The 16,139-nt window shown below is 45.7% G+C and overlaps 1 protein-coding gene across 1 annotated transcript in view; it reads right to left on the bottom strand.

The window, feature by feature from the left end:
• LOC137384947 (C-type lectin BjL-like) overlaps positions 1 to 15,925 on the bottom strand; it is a 33,008-nt gene extending 17,083 nt beyond the window's left edge. The window contains exon 1 of the mRNA XM_068059658.1: positions 15,847 to 15,925. Within this exon, the coding sequence (XP_067915759.1) occupies positions 15,847 to 15,925 (79 nt within the window). The remainder of the gene's footprint in view (positions 1 to 15,846) is intronic.
• Positions 15,926 to 16,139: the final 214 nt, after the last annotated feature.

Genomic DNA, 16,139 nt, shown 5'->3' with positions numbered 1-16,139 from the left:
CATTGTTGGTTCTTGACGCCATTAATCAGACTGTAAGAGAATGCACTGATGATATCAAAATTTAATTAATATTATCAATGAGGATTTGGTGAAGATTATATTCAGGTGAAATTGCCAAAATAAAGAGCTAACAGCTACAAAATCAAGATTTTTATACCATTCAATCCCTTTTGTAATAAAACTGCACCCCATCATGTCACCCTGTCTCACATCATGTCGGAAGGTCTCCTTCATGCACTGGCTGCAGTGAGATTGTTATCCATTTGTAAAAAGAAAAAAGTCAATTAGGTATCATTATCACCATTGATAAAGGAGCTGGGTCGATGTCTCTTGAAAAGTCGACTCAGGGATGTTGAGATAACAGAATTCCTTGACGTTTCTCCAGGCACAGAACCAATAGGTGGTGTGGGAGAGAATCCATGATGGAATAATGAGACCTGGACCTGGAATGGAGAGGGGGCAAGAAGCCAGCATGGGCCTTGAAGCTATGTACATAAGCCTTACATGTTGTGTGCCTCATTTTAGGGAGAAGTCAGTTTCTGACATTTTGAAGACAACACTGGTGCTCAGTACATTGGCTCACAGCCAAAGTGTGTCTCCCAGGGACTGAAATGAATCCGTCACATAAAAACCAAAGGCTGTAGCAATCTTCACTGATACTAGCTGGGAGGTGTAGGCAGACATCACAGCAAGTCCACTTCTATCAGAGAGACAACTGAGTTACATGATTTTTTTGATTTGTTTCATGGGATGTGAGCATCACTGGTAAGGCCAGTATTTGTAGTGCTTGTCTAATTGCTCCTGACAACTGATTGGCTTGCTAGGTCATTTCAGAAGGCAGTTAAGCATCAACCAAATTGCTGTGGGTCTGGAGTCACACATAGACCAGATCAGGTAAGGAGCGCAGATTTCCTTCCCTAAAGGGCATTACTGAACCAGATGGTTTTTTCATGACATTCATTGATAGTTTCATAGCACTTTTTCTGAGACTAGCTTTTAATTCCAAATTTTTAATTAATTAACTGCATTTATTAATTAATTGAATTTAAATTCCACCAGCAGCTGTGATGGAATTTGAACCCGTATCCCCAGGGTATTACCCTAAGCCTCTAGATTACTAGTTCAGTGACGGTACCCCTATGCTACCATCTTCCCTTGATGCCAGTAAGGTGCACAGGGAGCTAAACTACAGCTTCCCCATAGATGGTAGGATATTCATTCGATTTTGTCCCACCATCAGTTATATGCTTCTCATGTCAACTTTTCTGAAGACAGCAGGGTGGTATCTTTGGATTATTATACATTTTCCTATGGCCCAATAACCCTGAAGACAGTGAGAAATGTTATTGAAATATTGGAATAACTTTCCAATCAGCACATCAGGAGCAGCCCCTCCATCCATTCTGCACAGTACCTTCATTTAAGTATTTTGAAAAATCTCCCTGACGTATTGTCCAGTCCATCCTATGAGTTTCACATGTTGCTGAACAGACTGGGTAGAATCACAAGTTTGTTACTTTACTGATAAATGATTCAGAGAATGACTGCCGGTTAATAATGTCATTTTTATACCTCTTTTTAAAAACTTAATAAGCTTCCGGTTAGCCCAAAAGGGAAGAACTAAGTACCCCTAATGTAGGGGCACCGTTAAGTGTCAGTAACAAAAACCCAAAAATTGAAAGGAAACTTAAAAATTAAAATTAAAATAACATTTCTTGGGCTGTTGATGCAGTCCAGTCCCCCTGTTTCCCCATCCCCAGTCACAGAGCCTTCAAGTGTAACAGCAGTCACCGCATGCTCCTTCTCCAGGGACACACAGGCACGGCGGTAACTGGAGAAGAGAGGCAGGCAGGTCGGCCGAATGACCTTCCCCAACCGCCTGCTGCCCGGACCTGTTGATGGCAACCTTGGCCAGGCTCAGGAACAATCCCACGAGGAGGTCCTCTGATCTGCCTCTTCTGTGTACCAGGTTGCCAAAGGTCAGGAATGTGGAACTGGAGTGCAGCCAGAATTTGAGAGCAGCCCCCTCAGATAGTCAAATGGGCTGTAACCTTGTGCATTTGGTATAAATATGAAACACAGTCTGCTCCTGGTAACAGAAATTACAGGCCATGAATCAACTTAACCATCTATTGCACAGGACTGCCGCATGCAACACCCTCCAGGCCAAGTTACCAATAGACAATGGGAGGACTCCTATACAGAGTGCCTCCCACTGCGAACACCCGCCTCCTCGACACAGCAGGACAGAGCGCTATGGCGTGTCCGAATGACCAATGAGGGTGAGGAAAAGAACAGCACGCAAGGGCAGCCTGTACAGGAATACCCTCCATGCAGAGTTGAATGGCACAAAGGGAATTTCCGAGAGATGGCTCAGGTTGTGGTGCTGAAGATCCCAAGGAAGGTTTTGGGACCTGGCACCGATGAGAAATCCTGTCTGAATGCAGTCCAGCTCTGACGGGAGCACTGCACCTGCCCTAGCTACCTCAGCACCTTGTGTACAGTCAGGGAACAGTACCACATTTTTAAGATTCTGTCTGGCTTTGGCCCCGAGCTGGAAGCTAATCAAGGATGCACGTTGTGTCAGTTCTTCCCACAACATCCAGCCTATTCCTCCACCATCCAGAACATCCCTGACTCTGGTCACCTTGGAACCAGTGCTTCTCCTCCACCAGCCTGATGAGCTGTACTGAAGGAGATGCGGATTCCTGCGCAGTGGCTCCAGGAGGATAGCAATCACTCCTGACGGGGGAAGACTCCAGATGGAGATCACCAAGTTCCATGATCCTGCTAAAAGACATTTAGCCCCCACAAGGAGCTATGTCATTGATATATGATGGGCGAGGTTGAGTAGTGGAAATAAAAAGCTGGTCTCAGTAAAAATGACCGTGAAGCTATTGGATTGTCATAAAAACTCAGCTGATTCAATAAAGTCTTTTAGGGAAGGAAGCCTCCTGTGCTTACCTAGTCTGGCCTATTTGTGACTCTAGCCCCTCACTAACATGGTTGACCCTAAATTGACCTCAGAGATGGCTTAGCAAAACACTCAGATGTGTCAAAAACTGTATCGCCTCATTCTCAAGGCAACGAGGGATGGACAGAAAAGTCTGGCCATGCCAGCAATGCCCAAATCATGCGAATGAATAAAAAAATGCTAGTTACAGTGGAAAAATAAACAAACTGACAACCATGTGATAACAGAAGGAGGTGAGCTACGTAGAATAATCTTATGCAAATTAACTGTTGTTAGTACACCAGATGAAGGTCAGTCTTGGACTTTTTAAATCAGCTTAGAAACTGTCCAGTCAGCTCCCCATGAGCTTTGCTTAACCTTTTCCACATAATTCCCACAACTTCACACTTTGGCACTGAAATATCCAATAACACTGGACCTGTGCCTATCACAATCCATTATCCACTGCTGTCATTGAGGTCTTGATCCAATTAAATTGATTATCTCCTGTGCTAAAATTACAGAGAGAGGAATGTATTAAACATTTGTCCCACTAATAACACCAACAGGCTTTTAACTCAGGCTTTATCTTTCTTTTGATACAAACTCATGGGATTGGCTGAGAAAAGCAATTGACAAAGTAACAGAAGGAGTCATCAAAGGGAACACAATAGATGTGGAAACATGGCTTTTCAAATGGCCTTTGATAATGAATGATGACAAAGGTCATGGTGTGTGGAAGCAGGGACAAGGAGGAGAATAGATTGAAAGATGGTTGTAAAATAGGAAACAGAGGGTAGGGGTAAAGGGCAATTTATCGGATTGGCAGAGATGCGAAGCAGCAGAAATTTGGACTCAAATATTTGAGGTATGCTGTTGAATTTCCAGATGATACCAACTGAGGCATCATCGATAATAATGTGGAAGACTACCTCAAAATAAAGAAAGCTATCAACCGCAGAGTGGGTAGATAAAGTGCTGGAAAATCTCCACACTCTAATGTTCCTGAACAGGACAGCTGAGGAGGGTGACATCACTGACTAACTGACTGACACTAGATAGAAAATTACTTTCATTCCTCAGTTCTCACTTTTCATTCCTCAGTTCTCACTTTTCATTCCTCAGTTTTCACTTTTCATTCCTCAGTTTTCACTTTTCATTCCTCAGTTCTCACTTTTCATTCCTCAGTTTTCACTTTTCATTCCTCAGTTCTCACTTTTCATTCCTCAGTTTTCACTTTTCATTCCTCAGTTCTCACTTTTCATTCCTCAGTTTTCACTTTTCATTCCTCAGTTTTCACTTTTCATTCCTCAGTTCTCACTTTTCATTCCTCAGTTTTCACTTTTCATTCCTCAGTTCTCACTTTTCATTCCTCAGTTTTCACTTTTCACTCCTCAGTTCTCACTTTTCATTCCTCAGTTCTCACTTTTCATTCCTCAGTTCTCACTTTTCATTCCTCAGTTTTCACTTTTCATTCCTCAGTTTTCACTTTTCATTCCTCAGTTCTCACTTTTCATTCCTCAGTTTTCACTTTTCATTCCTCAGTTCTCACTTTTCATTCCTCAGTTCTCACTTTTCATTCCTCAGTTCTCACTTTTCATTCCTCAGTTTTCACTTTTCATTCCTCAGTTCTCACTTTTCATTCCTCAGTTTTCACTTTTCATTCCTCAGTTCTCACTTTTCATTCCTCAGTTCTCACTTTTCATTCCTCAGTTCTCACTTTTCATTCCTCAGTTTTCACTTTTCATTCCTCAGTTCTCACTTTTCATTCCTCAGTTTTCACTTTTCATTCCTCAGTTTTCACTTTTCATTCCTCAGTTCTCACTTTTCATTCCTCAGTTTTCACTTTTCATTCCTCAGTTCTCACTTTTCATTCCTCAGTTTTCACTTTTCACTCCTCAGTTCTCACTTTTCATTCCTCAGTTCTCACTTTTCATTCCTCAGTTCTCACTTTTCATTCCTCAGTTTTCACTTTTCATTCCTCAGTTTTCACTTTTCATTCCTCAGTTCTCACTTTTCATTCCTCAGTTTTCACTTTTCATTCCTCAGTTCTCACTTTTCATTCCTCAGTTCTCACTTTTCATTCCTCAGTTCTCACTTTTCATTCCTCAGTTTTCACTTTTCATTCCTCAGTTCTCACTTTTCATTCCTCAGTTCTCACTTTTCATTCCTCAGTTCTCACTTTTCATTCCTCAGTTCTCACTTTTCATTCCTCGGTTCTCACTTGTTCTTTAACAGAAGATGTAGAATTAGAAATATAGAAAAACTTATGGCACCGAAGGAGGCCATTTGGTCCATCATGTCCATGCTGGACTTTTAGTCACTGCTTAAAGGCAAACCAGATCTGGCCAATCAATTGCGTAAGGCGATTAGCTGGAACTGAAATTCCAGATTTGATTCCCGATCATGGAAGGGGACATATTTTTTTAATCTGTTCTCAGAATGTGGGCATTGCAAGCATGGTTGCATTTATTGCCCATCCCTACTTGCCCTGGAAAGGTGGTGGTGGGCCTTCTACTTGAGCATGTGGTGATGGTGCTCCCATAATGGAGTAGGTAGAGAATTGCAAGGTATTGATGCAATGACTATGAAGAAATGGAGGTATATGTAAAAATCAGGATGGTTTGTGAGACTTGAGAGGAACTTGGAGGCGATGTCCCACAACAATGCTGTTTGTGTCCTTTTCAGTGGTAAAGGCCACAGGGGATGGAGATACTGTTGAAGTGGCCCTAGTGTGTTGCTGCATCCTGTAGATCACTGTAATCACAATGTGCTGATGGTGGAGTGGGTGGATATTGATTACAGTAGCAGGGGTACTGAACAATCATACTACTTTAATAATAAAAGCAATAGTACTACTTTGTCCTGCATGATGTTTGGATTTGGTTGAAGCACATAAAACACTATTAGGTCCTGTTCTCCTCTGCTAAAACTGCTCACTATTTCAGGATCATCCTGAAATGCAAAGATAACCCCGGCTTCTTTTCTATACAAACTATTTTTCAAGCCCCTGTCCCCTGCACCCTCATCTCCAATAACAAGTGTGAGGAGCTCATGGATTTCTTTGTCACTAAGATTGATATCATCCGTTCAGCTGACCCTCCCTTCCCCTAGACCACCTGGCTAAACTTCCTCTAAGGTTCTCCCTGCCCTAACCCTGAACTCTCATCTTTGTCTAGTTTCTCTCCTATCTCCCCGTGTGCCATCTCTGAGCTCATCTTGTCCATGAGACCCACCTCTTCCTCCCTCAATTCTATTCCCATGAAACAGCTGACCATCCATCTCCTCTTAACGACCCCCATGTCAGCTGATATTGTTAATAGGTCCTTCTCCTCAGGTACTGTCCCCCTCCCCTTCAAATATGCGATCATCAGCCCTCTCTGAAAATCCCTTGCAAACTAGCACCCCATCTGCAATCTCCCTTTACTCTCCAAAGCTCTTGAATGTGTTGTCACTTCACAAATCCAGACCCATCTTTCCCTGAACTCCATGTTTGAACTCCTCCAGTTTTCTACCTCATCCAAAACTCTGCTGCCCATATTCAAACTCACGTCAAATACCACTCACCCATCACCCATGTGCTCGCTGACCTACATTCTCTCCCATTACAGAAATGCCTCGATTTTACAATTCTTATCTTTGTTTTTGAATTTCACGATGACTTTGTCCCTCAGTATCTCTGTAATCTCCCCCAGACCTACAACGCTTTGAGATATCTGTGTTCCTCCAGTTCTGGCCTCCTGCGCATCGTCGATTTTAATCGCTCCATTATTGGCAGCCATGCCTTAGCTGCCTCTGTACCTCTCTTTTCCTTTAAGACACTCTTTATAATCTACCTCTTTAACCAAGCTTTTGGCCATCCGTCCTAATATCTCTTTCGAGTCATAGAGTCATTTGTGTGTCTTGGCATCAAATTTTGTTTCCTAACACTCCAGTGAAGCGTGTTACGATGTTTTCTCACATTAAAGGCATAATATAAATGCAAGTTTTTGTTGTTGTGGTTGATGTTGAGCTTCTTGAGTGTTGTAGCTGCTCCCATTAGGTGAATGGTGGGTTATTAGAACCTCAGTGAGACCATTAACTTTAAAACACGATATATGAACTACTCAGACCAATTTAATGAATTACCTGACAAGATTTCACATTTTAAGACTTTCATTAGAACAACTAAATGAAAAATCACCATTAATTAAACAGCACTTTGTAAGTAGTTAATACTCCAAACTACAGAGAAAGGCATTTTTCCTTCATTTATTAAAAACATTTGAAAACCCCACACCACGTTTATATGTTACACAGTCCTCCCTTGAAATGACATCCTTGCAGCTAAAAGTCCCAAACTCCTCTCAGTTGCATTGCATTGGACCTCCCAGTCCTTCACAAAATCAATGTCCTCTCCGCTCACTTTTTCCGAGCACGTTCAACCTTGATATCCGTGAATACAGTGATTTCTGGTGATCCTGTTTGTCTTTTCTTCTCTGCAAACCACGACTTTCAAATTTTGTTCAAGTCTTTGCCGCCTTTCGTTGTGTCAGTGTTCAGAGAGGAGATGTTCCCTCTCTCTCTCTCTATCTCTCTCTCTCTCTCCTCCCCTCTTCCGAGGCTGCCATCTTTGCCATCTGTCTTTGTCTTCTGCTTTTCCTTACAGCCTGCAGATTTCTCAAAATCTGTAGAATTTATCCAGAAGTAAAAGTCAGTAGTCATTTGCTTTTTCAATCTGCAGAGCCCACAAGTCTGGTGACAGCAGAATCACCTGGGCTTTGTTTCCAGATGTTAGCAATTGCAACTCGCATTGACATTTTCAGATCCATTGACTCCTTGTTTACGATCTGAAAGTCTGGGAGGCCTAGCAAGTCACTCAGTTGTACCTAAACGCTACAAAGTCTATAAAAAGGAATGAAACCGGACGGACCACACGGCATCGACCTCGGCACCAGAAACGACAACGGCAAACCCAGCCCTGTCGACCCTGCAAAGTCCTCCTCAATGATATCTGGGGGCTTGTGCCAAAGTTGGGAGAGCTGTCCCACAGACTAGTCAAGCAACAGCCTGACATAGTCATACTCACGGAATCATACCTTACAGCCAATGTCCCAGACACTGCCATCACCATCCCCAGGTATGTCCTGTCCCACCGGCAGGACAGACCCAGCTGAGGTGGTGGCACAGAGGTATACAGTAGGGTGGGAGTTGCCCTGGGAGTCCTCAACATCAACTCAGGACCCCATGAAGTCTCATGGCATCAGGTCAAACATGGGCAAGGTAACCTCCTACTGATTACCACCTACCGCCCTCCCTCAGCTGATGACTCAGTAGTCCTCCATGTTGAACACCACTTGAAGGAAGCACTAAGGGTGGCAAGGGCACAAAATGAACTCTGGGTGGGGGACTTCAATGTCTATCACCAAGAGTGGCTCGGTAGCACCACTACTGACCGAGCTGGCCGAGTCCTAAAGGACATGGCTGCTGGACTGGGTCTGCGGCAGGTGGTGGGGGAACCAACACGAGGGAAGAACATACTCGACATCGTCCTCACCAATCTGCCTGCTGCAGATGTACCTGGTGAAGCTACAACCCAGGACTACTTGTATGCCAAACTGCGTAAGCAGCAATGCGATAGACAGAGCTCACCGATCCCATAACCAACGGATCAGATCTAAGCTCTGCAGTCCTGCCCCATCCAGGCGAGAATGGTGGTGGACAATTAAACAACTAACTGGAGGAGGTGGCTCCCCAAATATCCCCATCCTCAATGATGGGGGCGCCCAGCACATCAGTGCGAAAGATAAGGCTGAAGCATTTGCAACAATCTTCAGCCAGAAGTGCCGAGTTGATGATCCATCTCGGCCTCCTCCTGAAATCCCCAGTATCACAGATGCCAGACTTCAGCCAATTCGATTCACTCCACGTGATATCAAGAAACGACTGAAGGCACTGGATACTGCAAAAGCTATGGGCCCTGATAATATTCCAGCAATAGTACTGAAGACCTGTGCTCCAGAACTTGCCGCGCCCCTAGCCAAGCTGTTCCAGTACAGCTACAACACTGGCATCTACCCTGCAATGTGGAAAATTGCCCAGGTATGTCCTGTACACTAAAAGCAGGACAAATCCAACCCGGCCAACTACCGCCCCATTAGCCTACTCTCAATCATCAGTAAAGCGATGGAAGGTGTCATTAACAGTGCCATCAAGCGGCACTTGCTTAGCAACAACCTGCTCAGTGACGTTCAGTTTGGGTTTCGCCAGGCCCACTCAGCTCCTGACCTCATTACAGCCTTGGTTCAAACATGGACAAAAGAGCTGAACTCAAGAGGTGAGGTGAGAGTGACTGCCCTTGACATCAAGGCAGCATTTGATCGAGTATGACATCAAGGAGCCCTAGCAAAACTGGAGTCAATGGGAATCAGGGGGAAAACCCTCCGCTGGCTGGAGTCACACCTGGCGCAAAGGAAGATGGCTGCGGTTGTTGGAGGTCAATCATCTGAGCTCCAGGACATCACTGCAGGAGTTCCTCAGGGTAGTGTCCTAGGCCCAACCATCTTCAGCGGCTTCATCAATGACCTTCCTTAAATCACAAGGTCAGAAGCGGGGATGTTCGCTGATGATTGCACAATGTTCAGCACCATTCGTAACTCCTCAGATACTGAAGCAGTCCGTGTAGAAATGCAGCAAGACCTGGACAATATCCAGTCTTGGGCTGACAAGTGGCAAGTAACATTCGCGCCACACAAGTGCCAGGCAATGACCATCTCCAACAAGAGAGAATCTAACCATCTCCCCTTGACATTCAACGGCATTACCATCGCTGAATTCCCCCACTATCAACATCCTAGAGGCTACCATTGACGAGAAACTGCACTGGAGTAGCCGTATAAATACCGTGGCTACAAGAGCAGGTCAGAGGCTAGGAATCCTGAGGCGTGTAAGTCACCTCCTGATTCCCTAAAGCCTGTCCACCATCTGCAAGGCACAAGTCAAGTGTGTGATGGAATACTCTCCACTTGCCTGGATGTGTGCAGCCCCAACAACACTCAAGAAGCTCGACACCATCCAGGACAAAGCAGCCCGCTTGATTGGCACCCCATCTACAAACATTCACTCCCTCCACCACCGACGCACAGTGACAGCAGTGTGTACCATCTACAAGATGCACTGCAGCAATGCACCAAGGGTCCTTAGACAGCACCTTCCAAACCCGCAACCTCTACCAACTAGAAGGACAAGGGCAGCACATACATGGGAACGCTGCCACCTGCAAGTTCCCCTCCAAGTCACACACCATCCTGACTTGGAACGATATCGCCGTTCCTTCACTGTCGCGAGGTCAAAATCCTGGAACTCCCTTCCTAACAGCACTGTGGGTGTACCTACCCCACATGGACTGCAGCGGTTCAGGAAAGCAGCTCACCACCACCTTCTCAAGGGCAGTTCGGGATGGGCAATAAATGCTGGCCTGGCCAGCGACGCCCACATCCCACGAATGAATAAAAAAAAAAATTGTCTGTCAGGTGTTATAACATTGCCTTCTGCCTTTCAAACAGGTCTTTGCTATGGGAGGTGGTGGCATGGTGGCAATGTCACTAGACTAGTAATTCAGAGCCCCAGACTAATGCTTGGGGGACAGGGGTTTGAATCCTACCATGGCAGCTGGTGGAATTTGTATTGAATTTATAAATGTGGAATTAAAAGCTAGTCTAGTCTGACCATGAAACCATTGTAAATTGTTGGAAAAACCCATCTGGATCACTATGTTTTTGAGGGAAGGACATCTGTCGTCCTTACCTGGTCTGGCCTACGTGTGACTTCAGACCCGCAGCAATGTGGTTGACTCTTAAATGCCCTCTGAAATAGCCTAGAAAGTTACTCAGTTGTATCAAACTGCTACAAAGTCTAAGAAAAGGAATGAAACCAGCACTGTTAGTGTATCTGCGGCCCAAGGATTGCAGCAGTTCAATCTCACCACCACCTTCTCAAGGACAATTAGGGATGGACAATAAATGCTGGCCTCGCCAGAGATGCCCACATCCCACGAACAATTATAAAAAAATCGTTCTGGGTCATGGTGTCCTTGTATGATATCAGTGTTGCAGGACTCAGCAAACTGGCTGAGAATACAGATGATCCCTATGTTAATCTGGAGTCAAGAGAGTTGAGAGGAGGTGACCTGGATTACAGCTGGCAGTGTCATCGCTGTGGTGTCAATGGGTTAACAATTCACCTGAGAAACCATCACTGCAATACACTGAAGTGTGAAGGGTTCATAACAGGACCATTTGAAAAGGGTTAAATAAAGCTCATGGAGAGTTGAATGTTTAGATTCTGAGCTGGTTTGAGCTGCTCGACAGCGGCTGAGTTTGTTTTGGCAAAGATCCTGTTTCACACTGACAAGTGGGCAGACCAAGACGGATCTTTCTAATGAACTATTGTAATAAAATCAGACAATCTTTACATTACTGATTGTAGTAAAAGTAGGCAATTTTCACATGTTTATTTTCACACTGTAACTAGCATGATAAATTAAAGTGTTTTTTACAGATGCTCATTTCTGATCATTGTGATTATCACAATGGGCATGTGACACTCACAGGTCAGTTATGAAGGGGCTGAGATTATGGTTGTTAATTTGGAACTATCTCATGGAGTCAGATAATGTAACTGGACGGCAGTTGGCCCATCGTGTCTGTGCCAGCTCTTTGACCGAACCATCCAATTAGTCCCACTAACTTGCTCTTTCCCTGTATCCCTGCAATTCTCTCCTCTTCAAGCCCATCTCCAATTTGAGGTAAATGTGAAGGATTTACAAACCTGAGGGATGCTGATCTTTCCACTTCATCTCCCCATGCTCCTCACTGTTGTGTAAATTTAAAACAATCACAGCAGAGCAGCTTATATCCCAGTCAGCTGCTTAACAATGAGGAGATGAGTCTGTTTCCCCCACTTTAGAAAATAACTTCTCTCCCCAGTGTAGCTGTGGAGCTAGTGAACGACTGTAGCCGAAATGTAGTGTGCAATAACAACAACAAATTACATTTATATAGCACCTTTAAGCTAATAAAACATCCCAAGGTGCTTCACAAAAGCATTATAAAACAAAATATGACAGCAAGCCTAATAAGGAGATATTAGGGGAGAAGCAGGCTTGGCACTCTTGATTATTTCAGGGGTAATGTTGTCCTTCCCAGGGGCTTTTCCGCTGGCTAGAGAATCAATGGCATCACTGAGTTCCGATTTGGTTGGCTGTATGTCCAGCTCATCCATGACTGGAAGAGGCTGGGCTGCATTGAGGGCAGTCTCAGTGACAGCATTCTCCCTGGAGTACAGTTCTAGGTAGTGCTCAACCCAGCGGTCCATTTGTTTGTGTTGGTCAGTGATTATGTCCCCTGATTTAGATTTGAGGTGGGCGATCTTCTTGATGGTTGGCCCAAGAGCTCTCTTCATGCCATCATACATTCCTCTGATGTTTCCGGTGTCTGAGGCCAGCTGAATATGACTGCATAGGTGTTGCCAGTAGTCGTCTGCGCAGCGCCTAGCTGTTCTTTGTGCAGTGCTTCTGGCTGCTTTAAGTGCTGCGGATGTTAAATCGCTGGGGGCTTTCTTGTAGTTCAACAGTGCAATGCGCTTAGCGGCTATGACAGGTTCCAGCTCTTCATTATGAGATTGAAACCAGTCTGCATTTCTCTTCGCACTTTTGCCGTAGGTGGTCAAAGCTGACTCATAGATGGCATCTCTGATGTGGGCTCACTTGGTCTCAGCATCCCCTGTGGGAGTGTTTTGAAGGGCTGTTACAAGTGAATTTAGAAATTTTTGTAACAGCTGTGGATGAGAAATTCTGCTCGTGTTGATGCGCGGGTGGCCCTTCTGCTTGGAATGATGCAACTTCTTTGGTCTGAGTCTAACCTTGCTGCACACCAGGGAGCCTGCTATACTCTCAGCACTGCATGAACTGCTATGCCTGTGCTGGGACGAGGGAGCAGTACCTCAGGACATGCGCGATGCCAATATCATCACCCTCTATAAAAACAAAGGTGACCGCGGTGACTGCAACAACTACCGTGGAATCTCCCTACTCAGCATAGTGGGGAAAGTCTTTGCTCGAGTCGCTCTGAACAGGCTCCAGAAGCTGGCCGAGCGCGTCTACCCTGAGGCACAGTGTGGCTTTCGTGCAGAGAGATCGACCGTTGACATGCTGTTCTCCCTTCGTCAGATACGGGAGAAATGCCGTGAATAACAGATACCCCTCTACATTGCTTTCATTGATCTCAACAAAGCCTTTGACCTCGTCAGTAGACGTGGTCTCTTCAGACTACTAGAAAAGATTGGATGCTCGCCAAAGCTACTACGTATCATCACCTCATTCCATGACAATATGAAAGGCACAATTCAACATGGTGGCTCCTCATCAGAGCCCTTTCCTATCCTGAGTGGTGTGAAACAGGGCTGTGTTCTCGCACCTACACTTTTTGGGATTTTCTTCTCCCTGCTGCTTTCACATGCGTTCAAGTCCTCTGAAGAAGGAATTTTCCTCCACACAAAATCAGGGGGCAGGTTGTTCAACCTTGCCCGTCTAAGAGCGAAGTCCAAAGTATGGAAAGTCCTTATCAGGGAACTCCTCTTTGCTGACGATGCTGCTTTAACATCTCACACTGAAGAGTGCCTGCAGAGTCTCATCGACAGGTTTGTGGCTGCCTGCAATGAATTTGGCCTAGCCATCAGCCTCAAGAAAAAGAATATCATGGGGCAGGACGTCAGAAATGCTCCATCCATCAATATTGGCGACCACGCTCTGGAAATGGTTCAAGAGTTCACCTACCTAGGCTCAACTATCACCAGTAACCTGTCTCTAGATGCAGAAATCAACAAGCGCATGGGTAAGGCTTCCACTGCTATGTCCAGACTGGCCAAGAGAGTGTGGGAAAATGGCGCACTGACACGGAACACAAAAGTCCGAGTGTATCAGGCCTGTGTCCTCAGTACCTTGCTCTATGGCAGCGAGGCCTGGACAACGTATGCCAGCCAAGAGCGACGTCTCAATTCATTCCATCTTCGCTGCCTCCGGAGAATACTTGGCATCAGGTGGCAGGACCGTATCTCCAACACAGAAGTCCTCGAGGCGGCCAACATCCCCAGCTTATAAACACTACTGAGTCAGCGGCGCTTGAGATGGCTTGGCCATGTGAGCCGCATGGAAGATGGCAGGATCCCCAAAGATACATTGTACAGCGAGCTCGCCACTGGTATCAGACCCACCGGCCGTCCATGTCTCCGCTATAAAGACGTCTGCAAACGCGACATGAAATCCTGTGACATTGATCACAAGTCGTGGGAGTCAGTTGCCAGCGTTCGTCAGAGCTGGCAGGCAGCCATAAAAACAGGGCTAAAATGTGGTGAGTCGAAGAGACTTAGTAGTTGGTAAGAAAAAAGACAGAGACGCAAGGGGAGAGCCAACTGTGCAACAGCCCCGACAAACAAATTTCTCTGCAGCACCTGTGGAAGAGCCTGTCACTCTAGAATTGGCCTTTATAGCCACTCCAGGCGCTGCTTCACAAACCACTGACCACCTCCAGGCGCGTATCCATTGTCTCTCGAGATAAGGAGGCCCAAAAGAGGGGAGAAGACCAAAAGCTTCAGTCAAAGAGGTAGGTTTGATGGAATGTCTTAAAGGATGAAAGAGAGGTTGGAGAGGTGTAGGGAGGGTATTCCAGAACTTAGGGCCTTGGCAACTGAAAGCACGGCCACCAATGGTCATAGAGTCATAGAGTCGTACAGCATAGAAACGGGCCCTTTGGCCCACCGCGTCCATGCCACCCATAATGCCTATCTCTACTAATCACACCTGGCTGCATTAATTCTATATCCCTCTATGCCTTGCTCATTCAAGTACCTGCAGAGATTACATCAGGGATGCTCAAGAGGCCAGAATTAGAGGAGTGGAGATATCTCAGAGGGTTATCAGGTGGAGGAGATTATAGAGATAGGGAGGGTTGAGGCCATGAAGGGATTTGAAAACAAGGTTGAGAATTTTAAAATCAAGAGATTACTTCACTGGGAGCCAATGTAGATCAGCGAGCACAGGGGTGCAAGTGGTCATCTGTGTGGAGGATCACATGTAGCAGGCAACCAAGTGCAGGCTTGCCGTGACCAATGACCTGCACACTCAGTCTGCCACTTTACACAGGATGGAGAAGAGTCTCACCTTGGCCACTCAGCACCTCCCTGACCTGCAGCAAAGTGATCTCCTGCTCCCAGCTAGCAGGAAAGTGTGGGTGAACCATGAGGGGGAAGATGAAGAAAGGGCACATGGAAATGGGGACTCTACTCCCAATTCTCATCCCTAATACCCCCAGCCTCAGTCATGCTGTCTCCTGCCCTATTGATTGTGTCTGCCCCTGCACAGGAACAGGTAGGGGCATCTTTGGTGCAGCTGTCATTGGCCTCGAAAGCAGTGGATCTCTGCCATGGGCATCTCAGCTTTTGGAGCAGGGGAACGAGCAGCCTGCCTCTAGCTCTGCTGAAACCGCAGGGGTTGCAGCTCATAGAAATAATAGGGAAAGGAAGGAAAATACTTTTTTCACTTGGATTTATTTGGTATCTTATGAAAATGTCAGTGTGATAATGTATTGCAAAATGTTAATAAATGCAGCACTTTATTTCAAGGCTCCATTGTCCAGTCATCTCCAATCATCCTGCCTTCTAAATGGACAGTAGTCTTGAGGAGAATGACACCCAGATTGGAATGGGTGTGAATGAGATGGTGGGTTTTTTGACTCTGGGAATCATTTGTATTGTGGAGTGAGGGGGAGGTGGTGGATGCGGGGGCTGGTGGTGGGGGGCAATGGGTTAAACATTGTTGTGTCATGAGGCTTCACACACTCAAGTTATCTGAATTGTACCTGATTGCGTCCGTCGCGAGCTTCTCTGGCAGCTGGGTGAGTGGCTGCAGGCGCCTGGACACACCAGGTTTCTCCTCATCCTGCAAGGCACAGCAGACCATTACCATTCTGGAGACACTTGCTGGTACATACTGAAGATCTATCCAAGCACCTGAATTGAATTTTTAGCAACCCAATAGCTTTCGCTCTGAGTGTCTTCGTGCTCATGTGACTCTGGTTGTATCTTTTATCTGCTTCACAGGTAGGTTTACTCACTGGTTTTATCAGCCAGGTCGTCCTTGGGTAGACCTTGT

Source organism: Heterodontus francisci, chromosome 27 (genome assembly GCF_036365525.1).
Source record: "Heterodontus francisci isolate sHetFra1 chromosome 27, sHetFra1.hap1, whole genome shotgun sequence".
NCBI classification, from domain to species: domain Eukaryota; kingdom Metazoa; phylum Chordata; class Chondrichthyes; order Heterodontiformes; family Heterodontidae; genus Heterodontus; species Heterodontus francisci.
This window is presented reverse-complemented; position numbering and strand designations above follow the sequence as displayed.